This window comes from Ambystoma mexicanum, chromosome 11, assembly GCF_040938575.1.
Source record: "Ambystoma mexicanum isolate Mex_15411 chromosome 11, UKY_AmexF1_1, whole genome shotgun sequence".
Taxonomy (NCBI): Eukaryota; Metazoa; Chordata; class Amphibia; order Caudata; family Ambystomatidae; genus Ambystoma; species Ambystoma mexicanum.
Window position 1 is genome coordinate 1200772302 of NC_090934.1, and position 25985 is coordinate 1200798286.

A 25985-nucleotide genomic window follows, 5' to 3' on the forward strand; every position below is an offset into this window, starting at 1 on the left:
AAGTCCAAGGGGATTTCCATACCTAAATTAAAGAAACACGGGTGCTCGTCAGGAAGTCTGTGCGAGTCAAAATGCACTGTCCTTTACACAAAGGCTCCTATTGTTTACCTGTCACTACAACAAAACACCATAAAGACCATCTACGATTTGTAATTCAGGAGAATGACTCCCTTCTCCTGGATGCGAAGCGTCAAAACTCCTCAGGTTGTTAAAAAAACACGCCTCTGGTTGTTCAAAACAAAAATGTCCACAAAAGTTCTGTGTTCTTTATAACCAAACGGAAAATAAACAGATGCATAAAGTTCTTGTGGGGGCTTTAAAAAAAAAAAGACACCCTTCTCTGAGCTGATTCACCAATGTTTCTCACAGTTCCTAACAAGAGGTTGCTCCCTTTTGGAGGTTTTCATAATCTCTTTTTTTATACACGCCTCGATCCGCTCCACTGGGACAATGAAGCTGTTCCCCGGAGTCCCTTCAGACTGTCCAGCACCACACTTCCGTGGAAATAGACTGGGAACTATATCACATATTGGTTTACGATTTTCTCTTTTTTTCTAGTTCACAGTCTCAAAGGGTTTTCTATCTCCCGCGAGATTGAAGCTCAAAGGAAAGGACAATGTTAACAGTTTTCTTCTCATCTCTGAGGAAGGCAAGGTTAAGGTCATGAGCTGAAATGACGGGACTCTTGGCAGGATCTGGTTTTGACTAATCAGCAATGAGTAACAGTGGTATCGACAAAAGATGATTGGGGTTTGGCTCAATGGTCCAGCCCTAGACGATTTTAGGGTGGGTACAGTGCATCTCTCCTTTGGCAACGGCTTTCCCAGCCACTCAGTGCTTGGAGAGAGGAGAGCAAGAACTATCCCCGGGCTTCCAACCCTTTTAGGGCCCTTTTGCTGTACTTTCCAGGGTCGATAAGATAACCCCCTTTTATGGCGTTTCAGGGAAATGGGGTCTTGAGTTCACAGATACTGTATCTTCTCAACCGCTGAGGTAGGTGTTCCCATTCATATTATTCGCTGTTCACCCTTGTTGCCTTAAGTTCCATGAAATGCCTAAAGAGAGTTTCTTAAACAGCTGGCTGTCCCTCCCGGACTTTCATTACCTCTCCTTACCTGTATTGGGGTCGGGATGCTTCACCAGGTCGGTAGGATTTCCTATGATGGTCAATCACCTTCTCCCCTTCTCAACAGGAGTCACTTCTTGGGTCCTATACAGCTGGCTGTCAGGAAGCAGACCAGGGTCTCAACCTCCCTTCCCTGTACAGAACGTCCAGCCACCATCTCTTTGGCTCCTGTTCATGTCTGTGTAGGTAGCTGTGCAAAGGGATAGGGTTAGCGGTTTCGGCGCACTTGTTGGACCACCCTGTTCAATCACTACAGGCCATGGCACCATGACTCAATCTCTGTCTTTCTGTACGACTGACGCTTGGCCGACTGGTATGACGCTTTCCCTGTATCTTACAAACAATGTACTTCTGGTCAACCGGGGAGTTCTGCGACCCTTTAGGCCTGCCAGCCACCGTTCTGCCTCAATGCAATACTCATGCTCTTCTTTGTTTCTGCTTTCTCCACAGCTAACACCTAATCGGCCTGCAAGATATCCTCATGAGTTCCCTTGAACCACACCCTCCACGTCACTTGCTCAAGCTTCTCAAGCCTGCTTTCGGGTGTTTGCTTGTCTTCGACCTCTCTCTCTTGACGTCGCTCTCCACCAGGACTGTTCCCTCTGGTTCTTTCTCTAGTACTCTCTCCAGTTTCCTTCCTGGAAACATTCCGACTTAGTTTATTTCCAACGCCCTGACGTAACGTCCATTCCATTGACCACAGTTGCTCTTGCGTTTTTCCTGCTAGCTTGTAGCGTTCTCGGGAGCCTCCTTGTCCCAGTACCTAAACCGTCAGGATAGCTCAATGTTTCACAGTAACACATGGTTTTAGACATGCATTTAGACTCATAAGGGTCTTGCCGTCAGCCTACCAGGTTGTGGTTTAAAGGGGCTGTGCATCCCAATTGCGTTCTTATTCCAGGAGAGAATTCACTCTCCACGAGATCCTCCCACATATTGCCACCTGTAGGGGGACTATTGGCTAGCAGCCTCACCCCCCTATCCTCATGGAGATGATTTCTCTCTTGGGGAGAAGTGAAGCCATTTGAATGATCATCACAATAGAACAGAAATTACATCTCCAATCGAGGTGTACAAGGGGACCTAGTCAAGTTTGTTTTTTCCTTTGCATTCTAGTACTGTTATTATTTTCCTGGATAACAATGCTCCGAATAACAGAATTCAAAGAAGAAAAGAAAATTAGTATTTGATTACTGACACAGAGCACACAAGGGACATCCGAAAGCAACCATAGGAGAATAAGCGATGGGAGAGAGCCCAAACAGAAAGCCCCTAAATCACCAGTGAAATGTCAAGAATGATTAATAACTTTAAATTAATGTGCAGCTGGATGTGCCACTGTTCTGAAACGTTTGTCTTTAAAAAAGTACTGGTCTAGAAAAAAGGTATTTTAAAATGTTAGTAGTTTTCCTTTATCCCACAAATGTAATTTACACAAATAGGGGATTGCATATGTTGCTTTTGCCATCTGTATTCAATTATGGATCACGCTACAATGAGGAGGGGAGCAGTCACACCATTTTATCACTATGATCCAACAAAGGTACTATTTATTCTCATTGTTTGGGAAGGATGAAAAGGGTAGATGACCTAGTCATAGTTCTCATGTGTATGCCATGCAGTGCTATACGGAACGTAGCCATGTACCACAAAGTCCCGCATTCTCTAGTGGAAACCCTCCTGTAAGCAGCCAAGCTGTTACAACTTTTCCGAGGTACAGTAGATGTCCAGGTCCTACAACAAAGGTTTTTATGAAATGGAAATGCTCATGAAATTGGAATCTGCATGGGGCTGTGTAGTGGTGGCCAGATCATAACGCTTCTGTGCAACCCAAAAGCTTTCAGTGGTACATGTACTTCGAATGGAATTTCGAAATAATTCTCACTGTATGCTATGGACAAATGATGTTTATTGACACATTTTTGGAGTTTAGTGAGTGCAGACATTTAGATAAGAGGAGTTGGGAAGACTAATGGTATGGGGCTCTCAAAGACCTGTATTCCTTTATGTGCCTGCATCTAATCCCTTAACGTATCTGGATGTGGAAAGAGTGCAGGATTATTTATAAATGGAGTGCATTTTTCAGTGTGTATTTAAAAGGAGTGTGTACATGTGTAAGCAGAGAGTGTCTTCGTTTGTGTGTCTTGTGAGTGGCAAGAGAACACTTTGAGGTTCTTTCCCAATATTTTGCTTTAGCAAATGGTGAATCAATGTGTGTGCTTGTGTTTAATGCCTGGCTGACTTCCTAGTCCTACCCTTCCTCGTCCCCAGTACTCGCCTCATTTGTAAATACTGGAACGAGGAAGAAGAATGTGGAGGTAATGCTGGGCAGAGGATCTGATTTTTGGGGTTGGAGGGAGAGAGTGGTAGGGAGAGGGGACGTCTCTGGGGATGGTGGGGGAGGAGGGGTGTGAGCTAACATGTAATGGACATCCATGATAAAACAAGCACAATATGTGTTTAGTGGCTAGACTGGTATTTTGGTACAGCCTGTCTAGTAGTTTCTTAGTGTGGCATGACATTTCTACTGGGCATCTATAATAAATTGAGCATGATACGTGTTATTACTTGTCTAGACTGGGATTTGGGTGCAGCCCGTCTAGCCTTTCCTTACTGTGGCTTGCTATTACGTGGTTGGATTGTCATTTCTGGTGCAGCCAGTCTAGGGTCTTACTGTGGCATGGCATTTTTTACTGTGCATCATCAAGCTACACCAAACATGAAAAGTGAAGTGTCTGGCCTAAATTGTGCAGCCAGTTTTATCATCTTTTCTTATTGTGGCATTGTATTTTTAATAGCAAAGTGGTACGATATCTCAGAAGGTGGAACGGTTTGAATTCCGGCATGGCCAACTCAGCCTTTCATTCTTCCAAGGTAGATAAAGGAGTGCCAACTTAAGAAATCATCATCATTAATTATATCATTAATGCTCATGTCCACTATTGGTGACTTGCATCCATTGGATTTTCGGATACTGTATTATCACAGCAACTGACAATGTAGGGGCTCTACTTATATAATACAGTACCTTACATGTAGCTATAACGGACATAATATGGAAGTAACTGGCCATACAATGCTGATGTGGCATATCTGTGGCATATCTATGGCAGTGCCTTCGGCCTATGTTGATTCTATTGGCTCTAACCGGGCCATATCATGACCCTATCCATGGCACATGTTGCCACCAGTGTTAAAGAGGAACTGATGCCACTCGGGTCAAAGGCCACTTCCTGTGATGTCATCAGATGTGTGTGATGTCCCTACCACTATCCCTGGCAATTTGGTGAATCGGCATCCCTGCGCAAACTCCTAATGAGGCCCATCGTGTTTAGAATGATGATGTTTCAAAACTCACGCTATAGTCTGTTTAAAACAAACAAGCACAGAAAACTGCACACAAAAAAGCAGCTGGGAAGGGGATTCTTTCTAATAAGGTGGTTGGTTGCGCATCAATAATGGACCTTTTCGGAAGGCAGGAGGAAGCAAGTTCACAGTAATGCCTCGTTCTGGCGACAGTATTTTTTTCCGGTCAGTTCCCACATGACTAAAATGTACCCTGGCTTCACCAGAAGCCTACTTCTGTGTAATGCGATACTGTAAGCTCTATAGCTGACATTCGCAGCCCCATTTGTTGGCAATAAAAGAAGTCTGCTGAGGCACCTCTGAGCAACTGTAGCAAGAATCAAGTTAAAAAAGCACAGAGTAACAACCCCTTAAGCCCTGACTGGTGCCATCACTACTGTTAGAATTACACAGTTTTGGGCTTCATCAGCATCTCCAAGGCAAACCACTCTGGTAGAGGAAAATGGGAATTGTGGAATATACAAAGTGCTAGGCCAGGGTTCTGCAACCTTTAACCCTCCACGTGATTTGGACTACAACTCCCTTTAGCCCTAGCCAGCATAGTCAATGGTGAAACATCATGGGAGTCCTAGTCCATATAATCAGGAGAGCCACCGGTTGCAGACTCCTGTGCTAGGCCATACTGCCACCTTGAAGTCACATCCCCTCCGTTACTTCCTCCATCCCCACCCCTCCTACCCCCAAGCAAGCATTTTTTAATGTGGAAGCTAACTATCCATCTCTAAGCCCTTTTCCTTCTGAGTGGTCAGCTTAACAAGCAATAATCAAACACCAGAGACAGTAACCTGTGATAAAAATGCTCCATTAAAATAAGTTCAGCAACATTTGTTAGGAATATTTTTTCTAAATCTTCCCACTACTTCCTGTGATCCCCCGGCACTACTGCTGGAATTTTCTGGATCTTTCACAGACTTAAATTGAGTGAGACTTTTCAACCTCACTCCCTTGTTGCATACATTTTTGTTTTGGAGAAACCGTTTCACCTTTTGGGGTTGCCAGTGCTGGGAGAGCCCCCCCTTTGCTCCTGGCAACTGAGTTTTACTATGGCGCACCCCCAACATTATGTGGAATGCTGCCAGTGACCCGTAGAGCCAGTCTTTGGCCCGCCCATATGCATGACAGTGCAGGGTACGGCATCCCCATTTTATGAATTATTTATTTTTACAATTGCAGCACAAGCCATTTGTGCTGCAGGGACATTTTTATCCCCTTGCATCTGTCAGTGGTAACTTTTTGTTAGTTTCTATGTACCGCCTGAACGGGCTGGTGGCAGGAGAAAACATTTTACCTGATGCACCATTTTGTGTTGTCTTTTTTTACCAGGATAATGCATGCAAGACTACCTCATGCTCAAAAAAGTACTCCTAGTGTGTTACGTTCCATTTAAAGTGGCTTGCCCTTTGTTGGCAAGTGGGGATGAGGCTGTCTAGCCGCAAAAATTACATTCATCCAGAGGCATGGCTATTGCTGGGAAGGTCCTGGCAGGCTAGCTGGCCACCATTGAAACAGCCACATCCAAGTATGAATTTTGCAAGTCCCTTATTGAAGGGCTTGGCTGACCTCCAGCCTGATTTCTGGATGTAAGGAGGGGAGCTGGACTGAGTAAATAAGTGGAGCGCTGGAGCCTGAAGAGATCCATAGAAGACGACTGAGGGGACTACTGAAGGAACCAGCATTGGCTCTGCCAACACCACCACGTTTAAGACGAACAAGTTACCCCGGGTAACGGTCTTTCGACTGGATGTTCCTTTCACGTATTACTCATCTTTGATATATTAAAGTCTGCTTGCTTCGGAATATTTTTTTCACAAGGTTGAGCATTGTGCAGCGTCGAATCTTGGTCCTCAACAGTCTCCATAGCATCCTTTGTGACGTTGACGCCGACATATATTGGCACCCGCGCTGACCGTTACCTCAGTTCTTCATTTTTTCCCCCTCCTTAACTAACATGCTGTGCTCCAGGAGGAGATGGGCTTGACGTTGCGAGATAGGAAGGTGTAAGACACGGAAATTCTAGGCAAGAGGGGATGGATGGGAGGGCGATGAGGAATACGTGGGAGGAACATCCAGTCAAAAGAACGTTACCAGGGGTAAGTTACTTGTTCTTCGAATGGATTGTGTCCTCCCACGTAGTCCTCAACTTTGATAGACTCCCAAAGCAGTTTAAGTTTGGCAGAGGTTGCTAAGAATTTACTTTATTTGTTAATGTTATGGAGGACAGCTTTGCCAAATTTGGCTTCCTCTCCTGAAAAAGAATCTACACAGAATGTACTAAATGTATGCAGGAACTTCCATGTTGCCACTCTGCAAATGTCCCTCATTGGTACACCTCTTTCAAGAACCGATGAAGCGGCCACTCCTTTAGTAGAATGCGCTCTTAGACCTTCAGCTGAATCCTTGCCAGCCAATGAGTAACACACAGTTCTGCACATAACAATCCATCTAGAGATGGTTTGTTTTCCGACAGCTAATCCTAATCTATGAGCAGCATAACCAATAAAAAGCTGATCATCTTGGTAAATATTTGCAGTCCTTGTGATATAGAAACTTAGAACCCTCTTTGGATCCAAACGATGAAGTCTCTTTTCCTCCTTAGATGGATGAGGATAAGAAGATGGTAGTGCAATACGTTGTGCCAAATAAAATTCTGACACAACCTTAGCCAAGAAAGATGACTTAACCTTTAAAACTACATTATCCTTGGAGAAGGCTGTGAAAGGTTGTTTGGAAGATATAGCCTGTAGCACACTTTCCCTATAGGCAGTTGTGATAGCCACTAAAAAGGCAGTTTTTATGGTGAGCATCCTTAGAAGGCACGATGAAGGGAGTAGGCAGGAACACATGTGTTAAGCCTTTCAGAAACTGTGTCACAATCGGTACTTTGAAATATTACCCCTCACCCGGAGTTCTTTTGTAAATTGAAAGGGCCGCGAAATGGCCCTTCACCGTGGCTACTTGCAACCCAGAATGGGTCAAGTAAGTAGGAAAGATAAAACCTGGGGAAGTTTATATGAGAAAGGATCTAGTTTCTTTTCCCTGCATGAGCTGCAATATCTATTCCAACGACAGCAGTACAGGGATTTAGTTGCTGGTCTTCTCGCCAAAAGCAACACTTCCATTACATCTTCTGGAAGGTCCCAATCCTTATATCTCACCCTTTCAGGTACCAGGCGTGAAGGTTGAGAGTCCTGATCTTTGGGTGAAGAATATGACCTCCCTCTTGCGAGAGTAGGTCCTCTCTTTGGGGAAGACAAATTGGAGGTCAGATGGCCATTTCCAGAAGGTCTGGGTACCACGTTCTCCTGGCCCAATCAGGGGCAATGAGGATCATGGTTTTCACAAACTTCCTTAACCTCTGTATTACGTGAGGAATAACGGGGACTGGCGGAAACGCATACAGTAGTGGAAATTCCCAGTCCACCATCTGCAAAAGATGTTCAGCCCTTAACTCGGGTGTCGAAGCTTTTCCCGAGGCTGAATCCAGGTCTGCTCCAATAAATTGAAGCTTCTGAGAGGGTGTCAAATGGCACTTCTTGAAGTTCAGGGAGAAGCCAGGCTTGTGGAGGAGGTGGCAGGTGCTCCTGAGATGACTCTTCCCACTGTTCCGGAGAAGCAGCTCCGACCAGCCAGTCATCCAGGTAGAGGTGGATGTGAATTCCCCCACCTCCGCCTCCTTAGACTTGCTCCCACCACGGCCATAATCTTGGTGAAAACCCTCGGGCAGAGGTAAGCCCGAATGGCAGAACTCAAAACTGATAATGAGATCCGCCAACTGTGAACCTCAGGTACTTTCTGTGCTTCTGATGTATCGGCACATGAAAGTAAGCATCCTGAAGGTCCAATGACACCAACCAATCCTGGAGTCGAAGGGCCTGAAGGATTTGTGAAAGAGTTACCATCTTGAACTTGTCTTTCCTGAGAACCCCTAAAGACTTCCTAAGACTCTGCATATATATACACACAAACAGCTCAAAACTCCAAGGGAAGCCACATAGGCCTGCAGCCACATATTATGCCGGTCAAGTGGCACAGCGAGTAGAGCGCTCGCTTTGACATCTGTGCAGAGCTTGCTAACGCAGGTTCGAATCCCGGCTGGGCCAAACTCAGCCTTTCATCCTTCCGAGGCCGATAAATGAGCACCACACACACCGTGGGTAATAAGCCGCGCTCAGATACCTGAGGGTTATTATTATTTTTATTATTATATTGATTTTTGCAGAGAAGCATTACACAAATGGAATATTCCTATTGACTTTGACAGACAGATTTCATAAATGTGCATTCCAACTATTGACTTTGACAGAGTTCTCTTTTGAAGCACAATTTGAAATATGTAGCGCATTACTGAACATTTCAAAATGCACGATGGAGTTTAACAAAGTTACTCACCGTAGTGACTACCTTACTACTAGTCCATAGTCCCCTTTCCTCCATACTTTTGGAACATTCCGTCCTGTGGGACAGGACCGGAGCACTTTTGTAAAAAAGCATCAAATTGAAAATGTGTCCTTCTCTTTTTTTATGCGGGGTACCACACGTGGCAGTAACCCCGCCCCACGCATTGCCTTTCAGTCCTTTTCTATCACAAGATCTCAGACCATTTAATGAATAATAGAGGATACGGATTAGAGGGGACGGCGGGCGGGCGTATGGAGGAAAGGGTACTATGGACTAGGAGTAAGGTAGTCACTACGGTGAGTAACTTTGTTATACTCCTACGACCCGTCCCCTTTCCGCCATACTTTTGAGAGATTACCAAGCACTCCTTACAGAATAACGGGTGGATGGAACTCCTTTACTGAAAGAGGTTTTAAGAACAGCTTGCCCGAACGGAGCATCAGCCCTGGAGCTCAGGTCTAAGCAGTAATGTTTCACAAAGCTGGTGGGAAAGCCCTTGCAGCTGCTTTGGCAACGGTTCGATGAGTTTACAGAGCGACCAATAGGTAGGAGGCAATGAGTGGAAAGGATAAGCTTCATTGTTGACCCACAAGCTGCAAAGAGACCACCTTTGGCGTGCCCCATTGCTGGAAAAGTTGGAGATAATATTGCTGTTCATCTCACTCGTAACCAATGCCGACTGGTGCCTGAATTAATCTGCGGTCACATTGAGGTGACCCGGGATGTGTGGAGCCTGGAGCCAAACAATATACTGGATGGCCCAGCCCAAATTTGCATGACAAGATCCAAAAGGAGAGAAGAGTCTGTCGCCCTGCTTGTTGATGTAAAACCTCACTTTAAAGGAGGTATTTAAAAAGGCAGCTGGGGCCCGCAGAGGTTGGGCGGCCATTATCAAACACCAGGGGCGAACTGCGTCACAGGAGCAAGTGAAGCAATAGTCTCCCCAGGGGAGTCAGGGGCCTTGCATGCCATCCTAGCCTTGAACAAGGAACCTCGGCAGAGCTGGTACTGGCAGATCTAGGGTGTTTACTAGACACGTCAGGGGCTTCCCCAGAATTAGCCTCTAGTGGAGGATCCTTGGCAGAGCTGGTACTGGAAGGTCCGTGGTATGTGACTGCCTTCCTTGGCCCCCTCAACAGAACTGGTATCACCACGGCCGCGCGCGTGGAAAGGTTTAGGGAAATACCTTACAGCCAGGACCCTCGATGAGGGACTCTCAATTCTGTTGGTGACCGATTTAGCCCCAAGCAGGGGAACCTCGGGTTTAACCGTGGTCTTCTAGCCACCTCGAGAGGGGCCTCAAGCCAAGACTCGTTACAGTTAGCTCCAGATGGAGAAACCTCAGGGCGAACCCTGGTATCCAAAGCCACAGCAGAACTGGGTTCAGCCTTGACCCCAAATGGGGAACCTTGGAAGAAGATCTGGCATTGGGAGACCGCTGTGGGGACCCTCAGAGTAGTTTCCGGTGCGTCTCGCTGAGCCGAGACCCAAAAGAGTGCTCGAATCTGAAGTGTTCTGCTCCCACAGAGAACCACAGATATTTCATATGCGGGATCCAGAGAACCGCAGATATTTCATATGCCGGCTCCAAGTTGTGAATGTGCATTTACGCATCCTGGAAGACCACCACACTGAGTCAATCGCCCTTCCAAAGAGAGGACTTTATTTGGAAAGGGCGTGATCAACTTGAATTTCCGGAAGAGAGGTCTGAAGGGTGGGGTAGGAGGAAAGGGCAAGCGAAAACCCGCCTAAACGATGGACAAACCCAATCAGTCTTCGATGATGGTTTGCCACGCCTCCAGATGAGACGAGATTCATCGTCCCACCGAAGTGTAGTGTGACAGACCAAAAAGTATCATTTGGTGATTTGTCGGCAGGGAGATTATCTGTCCCTGTAGAGGAGGCTGATGGCCGAGAGAAAAACCAACCACCTTGCCGCTGCCGCTTAAGGCGGGGCTACCAACAGGAGTTTCAGATCGGTGCGCACAGCAACCCTGAAACCCCCTGTCCCAGAGAAGGACCGAGTCCGACACCCTAACCTCTGTGTACAAGGGGCCTTAGCTGAAGCTGCCGCCAGGACCAACAAACGGGTCCCTGTTGTCCACATAGCATGGAAAAAACTGCTCTGCCCCAAAGGAAAAGCTCCCACCACCAGTCGACATGAAAGTTGGTAATTAGGGGGGGTATCCAATATGGCTTCCGTGGACCAAGGAGGCTGGGCCACCATTTAGTCAACACCTGAAGAGAACTGCGTCATAGGAGAAATGAGGCAACTGTCTCCTCAGGGGAGTCAGGGGACTTAAACACTTAGCCTTGTTTGTTTTGTTTGTTTTTATTATTTATATTGCGCACCAGACCCAGGGGTATTCGGGCGTGAAGGCATAATGAAGGTTGTTCAACTTAAGTTACAGGTTACAGATTATGCATGGAAAGGTACAGCTGCGGTTATAATGCTGTATGCGTGTACTGTCAAAGGTAGCACGAATGTATATACAAGTACATTTACAAGAATGCATGTGAGGCACATAAATGAAGCAGAGCAAAGTCTACAAAATATACACAAGATCCGAGATGTCAGTAGAATAGGGTAAGGCTAGGCATCATGTTCCTTTAACCATTGGATGAGGTTGGATCTGAATTGGAAGTATGGGAGATCTTCCCTTCGAGTCGGGGGAAGGGAGTTCCAATATTGTGCTGCTTTAACAGCGAAGCTGCTCCCACCAGATTTAGTGAGTTTAAATCTGGGTACTAACAGGAGGTTAGCGTTGGCTTTTCTTAGAGGGCGAGAGGCTGTTTGTCTGGTTAATCTGTCTATAAAGTATTTCGGGGCTGCATGGTTGAGGCATTTGTGTGTAAGGGATGCAGTTTTGAGGAGGATTTTGTCTTTCGTGGAGAGCCAGTTGGTAGATCTCCTGAGGTATGATATATGGGCGTTTTTAGGGAAATTTAAGGCGGCTCTCAGGGCATTATTTTGAAGGGTCTCAATTTTGGCGGTGGTGTATTTGTTACTGCCTAGTCTAGTTTAAACCGGATTAGTGCCCTCGCTAGAGTGACACAGTTGTTGAGTGAGAGAAAGGGCTTGGCTGCTCTAATTAACTTGCAGGTGTAAGATGTGGCTGAGGCCAAGGGATTTACTTGTTTACCAAAGGTAAGCGTAGAATCTAAGTAAAAGCCGAGGGTTTTGACGACTTTGGCCACAGTAATGATATTGTTGTCAATTATGAAGGAGTCATAGTTGGGACCTAGTTTTTTGATGTTGGAGGGTGTTCCTAGAATGAGGAGTTCAGTTTTGTCATCATTCAGGCATAGACTATGGGAGGCCATCCATGCCTGGATGATGAGGTAGACTCTGTTCACAAAGGCCAAATCCTTGTCATAATCTCCCGTCAACGGGATGAGGATCTGTGTATCATCTGCATAGTTAGTGTAGGTGATACCTAGACCGTCTAGATCGAAAAGGGGCTTTGTGAAAATATTGTATAGGGTAGGAGATACGCATGAGCCTTGGGGTACGCCGCATGATATGGGTGCAGGGTCTGCGGCAGCTAGGGGAGAGAAAACTCGCATTATCCTATTATTTAGGAAGGACTGGATCCATGCAACTGCTTCATGAGAGAAGCAGGCTGCTGTGACCAAGTGATTACATAGTATCGCGTGGTCTACCAGATCGAATGCGGCAGAGAGGTCGAGGAGTAGTAGTAGTGATGTCGTACCTTTATCTCTGAAACAAGGATCCTCGGGCGAGCCGGTGCTGGCAGATCTAGGATGTTTAGTGGACATACTAGGAACTGACCAAGAATTAGCCTCCAATGGAGGAACCTCAGCAGAGCCGGTACTGGAAGGCCTGCTGCTGATCACCTTCTTTACCCCCCTCAACAGAATCGGTACAACCACACCCAGAGCGTGGGACGGTTGAGGAATGTATCCTACCGACGGGACCCTTAGAGAATCCCTCGACTCAGTCTGTACTGAATTTAGAGGAACCTTGGGTTTTAACATGGGACATATAGCTCCCTCAAGAGGGGCCTCGAGCCGTGGCTCAGTGTTATAACCACCAGAAATGGAGACCTCAGGGTGTACCCCAGTATCAGTGTGAAAAACTCCATCTAGAGCCAAAGACGAACTGAGCTGAACCTTAGCACCCAAATGGTGAAACTCGGCACCACATCTGGTTTTGGCAGGTCCTCTGAGGGACCCTCAGAACACTCTGGTGTGCCCATTAGGCCCTTGAGGCAACTCAGGGGAATCCCTGGTAACAGAGCTACACAAGCCCCTCCTGGTCATGGAATACCCTCACCGAGCGGGGCTGCTCATCGCCGTCCTCATCTGCTTAAGGCTCATCCCAACGAGGCGGAAAAAGAAGACTGGTCCTCCACGCCTACCGCCTCAGGTTTTGAAAGAAAAACCAAATCGGAGAAGCCGGGGACGGGGTGGAACAGGAGTGAAAAGACGCTTGAAATACGTCCTCATAGGCCCAGCGTGCATGAACATCTGAAACTTCCCAAAAACCCATCCTCAGCCGAGGATTTAGGAGGATGTTTGCCAGGAGGGTCCACCCCCGGCGGGGTCCACATAGATCAGAGGAGCAAAAGCAGGAGGGAGTGAGACAGTATGAGGCAGCGGAGCCCACGCACGCCGGTCAAAGAAGGGCGGAACGGGCTACTATTGCCGAAGAAATGCTCCCAGCACCAGATGTTGTGAACGTAGGTGTAAGGGAGGTATCCAAAATGGCCGCCGTAGGCCACGCAGGTTGGGCCGCCATTTGTCGCCACCTGAAGAGAACTGCATCACATGTGTAGCTGAGGCAATTGCCTCCTCAGGAGAGTCAGGGGGCTTAAGTAAGACTTTAGCCTTACAAGGAACCTTGGCAGAGCCGGTACTGGGGGGTCTCGGATGCTTAGTTGACATCTTCTAACCAGTCTCAAAATTAGCCTCCAACGGAGGAACCTTGGACAAGCCCGTAACAGAGGGAATGCGGTCCGTGAACCCTCTCTTTGCCCCCTCGACAGAACCGGTACCACCACAACCCTGAGCGTAGGACAGTTGAGGACAATATCTCACCGACAAGACCCTCAGAGAAGGCCTCTCATCAGATCTGTCGATATAGATTTTAGCCTCTCCAAGAGGAACCTCAGGTTTCAACCTGGTATGGAACGCTCCCTTAAAAGGGGCCTCGAGTCGGGACTCGGTACAGACTTTAGCCTCCACAAGAGGAACCTCAGGTTTTAACCTGGTTACAGCGGGGAAAACTCCAGAAACGGAGACCTCAGGGTTAACCCTGGTATCCCAGCACCCAGTCGAACTGGGCTTAACTTTAGAACCATGATGGTGAACCTCGGAACAATGTCCGGTACTGGCAGGTCCGTCAGAACCCTCGGAGGAATCTCTGGTACGCCTGTTAGGCCCTTGGGGCACCTCAGGGGAACCCTGGTGACAGAGCTACAAGAAAGGCTCTTAAAGGCATGGTCTAGTAAAAAATGTTATTTAAAAAATAGATAGGCAACATAAAAAAAAATACTAGCATTCTCTTTTTTAAAACTTCCTATGTAAAATTTTGAGCTATTCAAGCTCAAAATTCGCAAAAGCAAGCACATGGGCGCATCCATTTTGTGAAATGGATGCCCTCCTGTGCTGGCTTTTGCGGCACTAATGAAGGAAAAGCCAGCCAGCTGTAATAAACAAAAGCTACCGCTGGGTGGCTTTCCCTTCATTAGTGCTGTACGCGGAGGACGGGGACCGGAGACCAGAGCAGGAAAGCTGCAGCTGAATCTCGGTAAGTGCTATTTATTTATTTTTTTAAAATAAGCACTAGCTGCATCCGAATATTCAAAACGTGGTTCTAGACCTCCCTGAGTGGGAGAAATCTCATAGAACAGTGCATTTGACCCACGTTTGTTCCGAGTAGAGTGGCTCCCACACCCTTGCTGAATATTGTTATTTAAACAAAAAAGACAAGTCCAAGTTAATAGTAATAAAACACTGACCAATTGTGAATGCTTAATTGGCGCAAACTGATAGCTGAAAATGGCATGGATAAAGTACAGACTTCTTGTATCCTTTGGCATAGGCCCATCTTGTTCAAACATGCAAGTTCATATGAAAGCAACGGATAACAATATTGGCTACATTTCAAATGTAAACAAGCAAGATGGTCAGTTCTACTGTTTCCAATGATTACGTGAATTACATCATTATCTGTTAGAATTGGATTTGCTAACACTGAAACAAGGGTAGACTTAGGGCCTCATTCCGAGATTGGAGGTAGTCATGGGCGCTATTTGCGCCATGACTGCCTCCAATAACGGTACCGGCACCGGTCTCGTTCAATGGGGACTTACCGGTGTAGTCCGACCTTTGCGGGACCAGTAAGTCCCCATTGAAAAAACCATTCCCCATTCCCATTTGAGCCCCCATAGGGCTCAATGGGAATGGGGAAGTAGCTAATAACGGTACCACAATTTGCGATACCGTTATTAGCTCTAAAGTCCCTTAACGGGTACCGTCCATAACGCCTGGTCAGACCAGGTGTTAAATTTGGGACCCGCTAAGGGAACTCGTAGTAGGGCAGTAAGGGATTAACGGTACCGCTCTCCTTACCGGTGCCCGGTATCCCTTACCGCCCTACTCGTAATGAGGCCCTTAGTCTTTATTAACCAGCTATTTCAGACATTTGGGATGAGTTACTGAAATTTGCAAATAGCCTGCAACACTGTGGACCACGAAAGAGCAGGACCTGGAGGCCACTGCTGACCCACAAGATCTGGACCTGCCTGGCTAAGGGAGCAAACAGAAACTTGAATGACTAGGCCAAGACTGTAATTCTAGTCTATGACCCTAAAAATTGGTCCTTTAACCATTTTTCAAAATTCTGATTTTGAATGCTTGGGCCAATAATTTGGAGGCAGACTTAAATTACAAAGCTGTACTGTCTTGGACACAAGTCACAAAAAGCTTTCAGATACCTTCAACCTGAGACAGTAAACTGCTCATGGGGCTACAAACTTCCACTTTGCCAATTGATCCAAATTCAATTTTTTTGCGGACAGAAAGAAACAATCTCTGCAACATATGTCTTTGCTTTCCATTGGAGAATATTTAAGATACACCATGATGTACTTTTGTTAGACTAGCCTTTCAGCTTTCCCTGTGCTGGTGAAACACAGCTTTATTGTGGTACCGACATTTGGCTTAGTGACCATCTATAATCTGTGTTGCCCCTCGTAGTTCTTTGGCCAGGATAAGTGACACAATCAAAGCAGAGGAAGGGCGAGAAGAATCCTTTTCAGGCAAATTTAAAATACCTTACTTGTAATCTTCTGGGTTCTGCATCGCTTTTAGATTGAACTTAGTTAATTACCTGTAGAAGCCATTGACTTTGTGACTGTTTTTAAACCCTTTCCACCTAAATCGGTGTATAACCCCAACTGTCCCCTGGCTTGCCAATCCACAGCATTACAATAGCGAGTATGATTACAGGTTTTACCGGGCCAGACCACAGCCACACACCCTTGATTGGCTGTTGGTACTTTTAACATTTTAGAAGTGAATATATTAGTGTAGTGTAGTGTATTAGAATATGCTGGGTATCTACTCAACTATTTTATTGCTAAAATTAGGCAATGTATATTGTTGGACTATTTTATTTTTAATGCTCATATATTATCTCTACAAGAGAATACAAATACTCAAATGCCAAACAAGAGGGTGAGAGCATTAGTAATGTGTTTCTATTTATGAGTATAGAACACACCATTTTGCAAGTACAACCACTTTTTGGGTTAGTGATCAAACTGTGTAGGGAACATATTGATAGCATCTACAAACAAGAGTAATATGCATTTTGTGAGTAATCCAGGGAATTTGTACCTTCTCCTCAAGCAGGAGCCACAACCTTTGGTACTAGGGAGGGAACCCCGTTATCCCTAGGGGACAGGGTAAGTAGGATCCCCACCCTCCTTAGGGGACAAGCAGACCCAAAGTAGGAATGTACCTACAACTCCCTTATGCCCAGATTTCACATTATTAGTGGCCTACCTAGGGACTGACCAAGGTAATACTGTGCACGGTCCTTTAAGACAGGTTGGTGTGGTTTCTCACATGCAGCTGTTACCATCGTTGTGCGAGACGATGGACAAATCAATTCTCCTTCTCAGCTCTCCGGACAAACTTAAGGGCATTGCCACGTACAGAGGAAAGGAGAAGTAGATATCTGCACAAGACTCGACAGGAAGAAGAGTATGTGCACCCGCCGAGCCATAGCACAGAGGACATGGTGTGCTGGTGAAAGGTGGAGTCGGCAGTAAAGCCGTACAACTGGTGGGAAACTCACGACTCACGGAACACTGCTCTCTGGAGTCGGGCCTCGATCTGGAGGAGCCTGTCCCAAACACTACAGAACCAGCGGCTACCGGAGCCGCTAACAACCAATGTAGGTGTGAGTTCATGCCGGACCACCAGAGAAGGAACATGGAAGGCCGCCCAGCTACACAGGGTCAACCACAATAGCCCAAATCGCACTGCCGCCACCTCGACAGAGGGAATCCCCAGCAAAACTAGTACGTGAGTGGTACCAGGAACAGGGAGGCGGCGGATAGCATAGCGGATACCCCACGATGGGATGAGAAAGCCAAAAGGTCCATAACGGGGTCACATTGAGACTTCGCCTAAGTGGGGTGACAAACTCCCTACTCCACGCCGGGCTGAGAAAGCCAAAAGCCAATGAGGGGCTACCATTGAAAACTGCCTGAAACGGGGTGATTATCCCAGAACCCACGCCAGGATATGAAAGTGAAAAGTCCACAAGGGGCCAACAAAGCCCCCATGATGGGGCAGTAGTAACTGGAAACCCAGACTGTCCGGGAGACCGCAAAGCCCACGGGAGATGTACACAAGGCTGAATAGCCCACTAAGGGCTGACACACAGCATACCCCACAGCGTGTAGGGCCAAACAGCCCATGTGCCCATGAAAGATAACCAAACGAAAACTTGCAGAAACTAATTAGAGTTGAACTTTGTAATTTACTATGAACATTTGTGCAGGGAACCCGAACTGCCTGTGCTTGGAAAATAGAAATGTTTTAACATTTTTTGAACTCTATCCACAGGCCGAGGCCTGAGTGGGAGAAAACCAAAGACAGAAGTTGGTTGAGGTCAGAAACCAGCCACCCAAAGTCAAGTAAAGTGTGGGGCAACTTCTTTACACAGAATTTTATGTAAGGATGTTAGTGCTAGAAATAGATCATTGGATAGCATAGGTTTGGACAGAAGACTAAGACATTCGGACAAGCACCATTTTATTATTGAAGGTAGGGAAACCCCCATCATCATAGCTGTAGGGATAGTTGATATTTTCTTTTGGTTAAAATTAAACCTGTTGAACCATGTCCTCTTGCACGTCTCCTGTATCTGACCTAGCACAGTTGATACATATATTCACCCAGAAGGTAGACCCACAACAATATTGCAATTTAATAGTAAGCCGGTCGGGGTGCTCAAGGCTAGTCATTTCTCTTGTACTAAAGTACAGAGGTCCAGCTTTCTCCAGAGCCATGCTTTGGGAACTGCAATATTCTGTGCTGCAAAACCTGCCACAGACCCAGGTGGCATAGGGACCACCTTTGGGGTGGTGTTTAACCTCTGGCATGTAGGGTATGAGCTGCCATGCAAGTGTAAGGCCTATGTTTAAAACATCTAACAACATTTCCCTACTTTAGCAATTACAGCATATGGTATGATAAGTTCAAAATCCTAAAGCTGTATGTAACCAATAGCGGGTTACCAAACTGTGTGATAATGTATAATAGGATTTGTACTTGCCTTCAATTGTGTGAAGTGTGCCTTAGTGGGGTAGAGCAATAAGCACACATACTCTGGTATTAACTTGTGTGGTTCCTTCCATTTATCATATTTCTAAGTGTTAGCTGTACTGCTCAACCGTAGCCCGCTCTGGTCTAGTTCGGCCTGACTGCTTGGTCTTGCTACCCTTAAGATAGAATGGTTCGAAAAAACCTCCCAGCAAAAGCTGTATATAAATAACAGATCATGATTACACCTTAAAAAAAATATCAGACCTCTGCAGCGAAAAGGAAGCTTCGAAATAAGTTGGTGGGTTAGGGTCAATGCCCACCACCTGAAAGTAAAACAAAACTGAAAAGCTGTTGAGGCTCAGGAAGCACTTGGATGAGAACTTACATGGTGCTAGGATCCCTTGCCCAACAGGGAAGGCTGTCACAGACACATGTATGTATCAAGGAGACTATTACAGATGGGAACACAAATATCCCTGATTTCTACTGCACCATATCCAATCCTCAAATTCTTGAAGAGCAGCAAACGTTGCCCACTCACTCACTCTTCCTCCCTCCCACTCACACACTCTAGGGCCCCCATCTCTGGATCGGTTTCTGGACCCCAATGCATACTTCAACTCTACCTTTTCCAAGGGCAGAGTTCTGCTTGTTGCCCCCTGGCAATAGGGAAGGAAACCTGTTCACACAGTAGCCGCTCTTGGTGTATGCAGTTGTTGAGCCCTTTTGGGAAAGGAGACAGAACAAGAGAGAAGAACATCACTTGTGGTACTGCTGCTATGAGTTTCTTTCATCGTTTAAAGGTAGAGTACAAGGCATTTAGAGAGGGCCATGCCATAAGACACCTGCTTATAACCAAGATACAAGCAATCGGCACATAACATTCAACCAACAAGAATACTTCAAGAATCAATATTATGCTGCTACTGTGCTGAGCAAGAGTCACAAAAAGGAATGAGTGCATGCAAGTGTCAAGACAAGGAAACCAGTGAGCCAATGGACAGTTACTGATCAAGTAAAAGCAAGCAATTCTCAAAAAGGTCATAATGTTAGGACTGTGTGGTCAGATAGGGCCAGCTCACGCTTGCATAATTAAACTATTTTTATATCAGTGATTATGTTGTATGCATTAATAAAAACGGACCAGTTTGCCTTATGATGGTTGAACTGATTCATATTAAAGCTCATACATTTGTGGAATACAACAAAGTAAGAGGTGTAGCTGCCCTTTAGGTAAAAGGCAAACCAGACACTTTTACTCCGAACAAATAAAGGAGTTAAAATATCTCTTCAGAAAAATAGGAAATAATTTGTGCTTTCATGTATCACTTCATACCAGATTTCCCCCACTTCCAAGCTGTGAAATAATAGGCGTTATATCCCCATTTTAAATGGTACTTGATTGGTTGACTTGAGAAGGATAACATTCTAAGGAAGCCCTGCCACAGGAATTCAAACTTTTAAAGTACAGGCTGCCCTCACATCAGCGATCAGCACTTTACTTGTGAACTGGGCCACCTAGGTATAAACACAAACAAACCGGCCACCTGGTTCCATCCACACAGCAGTTGTGGTGATTACCTGAAGAACACATTTTAAGTAAAAAGCACTGTCCAATGGCTGTTAATTACCAGGTGCAAGTAAATAGGCTTACAAAAAGACATCGATTTAAGAGTTAAATGCATTTTTATTCACCTGAAAAAGACCTAGTTTGGGAATGCAAGGAATTGTTTCCTTCATAAAAAGCAATGTTACTCCCACGTCCAGAAAACAGGAAGTAAGATGCTCCCTCTCCAAAATCGTATCTGAAGCCCATGAAACAGCCAATGAAGCACTCTGGGCCAATACAACCATCCAATGACCATCACTACAGCCCATGTCAGCATCTTGTGGTGGTAACCTAAGCCTAACGTTGTCATGTATTGCTCGCGCCCAGTTACCCCCGGGTTTGGTGCGCCATACAAATAAATAAACAAACAATATTCATTGACAACCTACAGAGGAGACGTCGTGGTATACATGCCAATGAGATTGGCCTAAATTAGTCTGTGGACAGAGTAAAGGTCAGACTGTCACAGGTGTTCAATTAACACTGGAGTAAAAGGCTCAAGATAAAATCTCTACAACCTACTCTGAACAAAAAGAGGTATATGTTTGAAGTGAAGAGAAGAGGATAGCTAGCTTAAACGTGTTCGTGATTTACTTAGAGGCTCCCTGACCGTTTAATGTACATTTTTCAAAGCGCTCTAAACAAATCTTCACTTTCTCCCAACTAAAGGAGGGACATAGTACCTTCTGGCCTCATCATAATAACACTCCGATACAAGTACTAGGGTGTTCTTCCTTTGCCTACTCTGTGGTAGACTATCACAAAGTAACGATTTTGAATAGAGTTAATTAATTAGACTGTTATATGTAGTTATCAAATCAATGTTATTTATTCATCCATGGATACAAACACAATGTATCAAACAGCATTGTAAAGCGAAGCCCCCGTTTACTATTGAGTGAAGGACTTCTAAGCAATTGTGCCCTTGGGAAATTAGAGTCCCTTAGTCTATTGCGTATTTTTTATTTTATTGGCATTTCCATTTTACATATTCAACCACTGAATAAAAAAATATAAACAATAACCCGCCCACCCCTAACCACCCCCCTCCTGCCCGTGACTTGCTGGCCCTTCGTACGTCCTTGACATGGTTATGTCCATATGACTGAGGAACGTCCCGTCCTCTACAGTATGTCCAATATTTTCAAATTCTGGGGGCACCAATGTAACATAAAATCACCCCTAAAATATTCAATTAACACCCCCCAATCCACCTAAATGTATTGCCCCCCTGTATTATATAATTAAACCACTCCATCACCAATATTCCCCACACATTGTGCAGCAATTCTTTGATCGTGGGCGATGATTTCTGTTTCCATTTTTTTGCTATTACTAGCCAAGCTGCCCTTACCAACACCATGAATGCTTTACGTTGTGTTTTCACTCCAAAATACCTTCAACTTGGGGCAGTCCCAACAAATGTGCCTCCAATCCCCCCGCTCCCCGAGCATTCTCTCCAGCATCTTGTGTCGTATTGGGAAACATTATGTAGCCTTTCCGTAGTATACTGCCATTGCACCATTATTATACCCTTAACTAGATAGACCTCGTCAACTTTGATACATTGACCCAAAGAATTCCCCAATATGAACCAATCTCCTACCCCAAGGTTCTTCCCATCTCTGGATAGGCCATTTACTTTCCGGCTGCAGGTCTAATAAAATACAGTAAAGTTTGGACACCAAGTGTTTGTCTCCTTTATGGGTGGTGATACAAAGTTTGAAGGGCGCTGAGGCCCTCTGATATGCTTTTGTAAGATCAGGCTGCTCCAGCCAATGGCGTAACTGATAATATTCCATCATGTCCCGTTCCGTCAACCCTATACTCTCTTTACAATCTTCAAAAGTTCTTACTTCCCCCTTCTATTATCATATCATAGACTCTGATACATTCCTTTTCTTTCCATTTTTTTCGATGAACCTAGTGCCATCCCTGGGGAGAACTGGGGATTTTTAAAGAGCGGGTTAAAAGGGACGGCCATGCTGAAAGATGTCCTTGCCGCACTAGCCAATCCCATACGTCACATGTTACCGAAAGTACCCGGCTCAAAGTAGCACTTCGGGGTCTGTCCTGTTAATCTAGCCACAGCAATCCCCCCAGCGGAATCCCCGCTACCGCCCAATCCATTTTTGCCCATGATTTTGTCATATCACCACACAACCATTCTTTTATCACCCATAGTTAAGCAGCTTCATAGTATTTAAAAATATTAGGGAGCCCGACTCACGCCTCACCCCCCCCCCTGTTTAGATGCCATCAGTGTTTCCAGGGCTACCCTTGGTCGTTTATTCTGCCAATCAAAACGTGATATTAACCTATTGACAGTCTTGAAAAATGATTGTGGCAACCATACCGGGAGTGCCTGGAAATAGTATAGGAGTCTGGGTAGCGTGACCATTTTTATCGTTGCTATCCTTCCCAGCCACGATATGGGCAAAGGGTTCCACTTATCAAAATCTGTTTTTAGTCTACTTATCAATGTTGGATAATTTACTGTATACAAAGTTGTTATAGAATTGAATAGGTTATCTGAACCTCCAAATAGCCTATGGAATCCACCACCAGCCGGAACAGTGAAACCCGCGCCAGATCTGGGCTCTGGTGCCCCATCAGCCCTATGCCCATTCATTCTGATTTGGCCACATTTATTCTCAGCCCTGCTACTTTCTCTACTCTTGCTAGTTTCTCACTCAAAGCCAGAATAGATTTCTCTGGGTCAGTCAGGGACATCATCAAGTCGTCGGTAAATGCCTTTATATTATATTCTTCCGCCCCAAACCATATGCCTCTTATCTTTTGATTGTGTCTTATAGTTGTTAGTAGGGGTTCTAAATATATAGCGTATAAAAGCAGAGATAGCGGACATCCTTGAAGCATCCCTCTTGCAATCCGAATGTGGTTTGATAAGTGGGAATTGATAGACAGCCGAATCAAGGGATTCCCTTAGTTGGTCTGTATCATACGAATAAACCCAGGGCCGAAACCCATAAGCACCAGGGTACAAAATAGGAACCGCCACTCAACCCGGTCGAAAGCTTTCTCTGTGTCGAGCGATATCAATAATGCACAGATCTGTTGGGTGTTAGTTTTCTCTATTAAATGTGTACATTTCCTAGTGTTATCCCTCATTTGTCTCCCTTTAACAAATCCTGACTGATCCGTAGGAATAATGTCCACAAGGAGAGGGGTGACCCTGGCTGCCAAAATGCCTGTGTAGATCTTTGCATCTAAATTTAAGAGGACTATGGGCCGATATGTTCCACATAAACCTGAATCTTTATTAGGTTTTGCCAATACTACAATTTTCACCTCAGCCATAGTGGGGGTCACCTGCCCGTTCCTCCCGACAGAACTGAAAAGGCGCACCAGTTTAGGACTCAAATGTTTGCCGTAAATACATCTAGGCCCGGTGCTTTTATTTTGGGTAACCTTTTAATTGTGGCCTCAACTTCCTCCTCTGCAATATCTACAAATCTATCCCTTTGCTGTTATTTTCTGCAGCAAGAGGCCACTGAAATATTGGGCCAACACTCTTCAAACACATTGATTCTGAATCCGACGCTAATGTACCATCTGCTTGCCCGATTCCCTTAATTGTACGTTTCGCAGTGGCCATTCCAATCTGTCTGGCCAGCAACCTATCCGACTTGTTGACGCTTATATAGCACCGCTGTCTAATATTCAACAAGGCCATCTCCGCATATACGCAGCAATTCCAATGATGTTCTTAATACCTTCAATTTTCTATACACCTCTTTATTCTTAACCTCTGCCAGCTCTCGCTGAGCCTCCTTCAATTGGGCCTTTAACTCCATTTCCAATGCCACCCTCGTTTTTCTTTTTTGTGCTTGGATCACTAGAATCTCCCCTCTAATGACCACTTTAAATGCCGCTCAGACCCCTTCTGCAGTCATTCCCTTCATTTTGTTGTGCAAAAATTATGAATCTATCTTACTACCCAGCAATTCCACCGAAACAGGGTCAAATATTACTTCCCGGGGGCATGTCCAAGCCCATACCCGCTTACATTGTCCCATCCCCTTCAATTCAACAACCATCTGGGCATAATCTGAAGTCGATATAGCCCCAATATTAACCTTATCCACTTCCCCAAAAGGGGTGCAGTTATCCATACATAGGCCCTCATTACGACCCTGGCGGAAAGCGACTGACCGGAGCGCCACAGCGTAAATAGCGTTTCCGCCATTGCACGAAGGAGCAAAGTGCGGCCCATTCCGACCCATCGGGCACGAGCACCACGGCATGGCGGAAGTGCAAAGTCCGCGATGGCGGAAATGACCCCAAAACGGCCCACACCGCCGCCGTACGGCGCCCCAGGTGCAATACCGCCACCCCTCTTAGCGGTCACCGCAGTGTGCGCCTACCGGAAAGTACGGTGGCCGGAAATATACGGAAACGGAAGTTAAAACATGGGCCCGGAACGGGAAACATCCCGGCGTACACCTATAAATACACTAAAACCACACAACCACTAAAATCACTGCCCTGAAACACACCCCAACCCGTCAACCACCCTAGCGAAACCAAGAATAATGGGAAAAGCAGCGAAGAAAGCGTGCGACCGCAAGCGGCAGGTCCACTTCTCCCGTGAGGAACTCACCGTGCTAACAGAGACCCTCCAGGAGAATGCTGCCGTCGTCTTCTGCACGCAAATGACCAGGACGGCACTTGCAAACAAGAAGGCCATATGGGCTCTGGTGGCACAGCGGGTAAGTGCGGTGGGGACCGCACCCCGCACCCCACAGCAATGCCGCAAGCGATGGGACGACCTGCGGATACGCGTCCGCAGCATACTCTCTGCCAACCGCAACATTGCCACAGCCACCGGGGGAGGTCCTGAATCACCCATCAAGTTGACCCCCTGGGAAGAAATCTGTGCCTCCACCATCGGAATGGAGAGCATAGAGGGAGTCGGAGGGATGGAGAAAGGAGTGCAGACATCCGAAGATACAGGTAGGTGGGCCAGGAAAAACAATGCCAAATCCACACAGTCCATCCATGTGAAGTACCATGCGTCCACATAGTGCAACAGAAACACATGTCCAGGAGAACGTCCACACACATCGGCCTGATAGCGCACGTTAAAACCCACAATAAATACATAAATAATTAAAAACCCCTAATACACGCACTACACGTGCAGCAGGCACACCCTAACTGCAGGCTGCCAAACAACTGCACCCTCACTCCACACACAAATCAAAGCACCTCCAAGGGCCCGGCCCAAATCACCCTCAGGTACCACCCCAATGCATGTGACACAATGCAATTCCAATTCCCACAGACCCACCAATAACCCTCGCCCTCCTCTACTCCACCACAGGGTCCGATCCAAACGACGAGCTACAGGACACCCCTACCAGCACACCTGCAAAGAGGGCCAAGACCAACGGCCAGAGACCCTCCACCTCAGATGCACGCATCAAGACACGGCAGCAGCACAAATCAGGTGGCAGCACAGAGGAGGGAACATCAACAGGCACCCCAGCAGCCAGCATGCCCACAACACCACCACCACAGGTCCCCCCAATGGATGCCACAGAAGGCACTGCCTCCGGTGGCAGCAGCACCATAGGTGACACCCCATTGATGGCAGCATGCTCCGACACAGAAAACGGGGATGCCGAAGTCAGATCCATCCATGACCTGTCCCAA

At 46.1% G+C, this 25985-nt stretch overlaps 1 protein-coding gene across 1 annotated transcript in view; it reads right to left on the reverse strand.

Moving 5' to 3' along the window:
• SNUPN (snurportin 1) overlaps positions 1-25985 on the reverse strand; it is a 402681-nt gene that overhangs the window by 109018 nt on the left and 267678 nt on the right. Inside the window, exon 5 of the mRNA XM_069624560.1 lies at positions 19324-19420. Within this exon, the coding sequence (XP_069480661.1) occupies positions 19324-19420 (97 nt within the window). The remainder of the gene's footprint in view (positions 1-19323; positions 19421-25985) is intronic.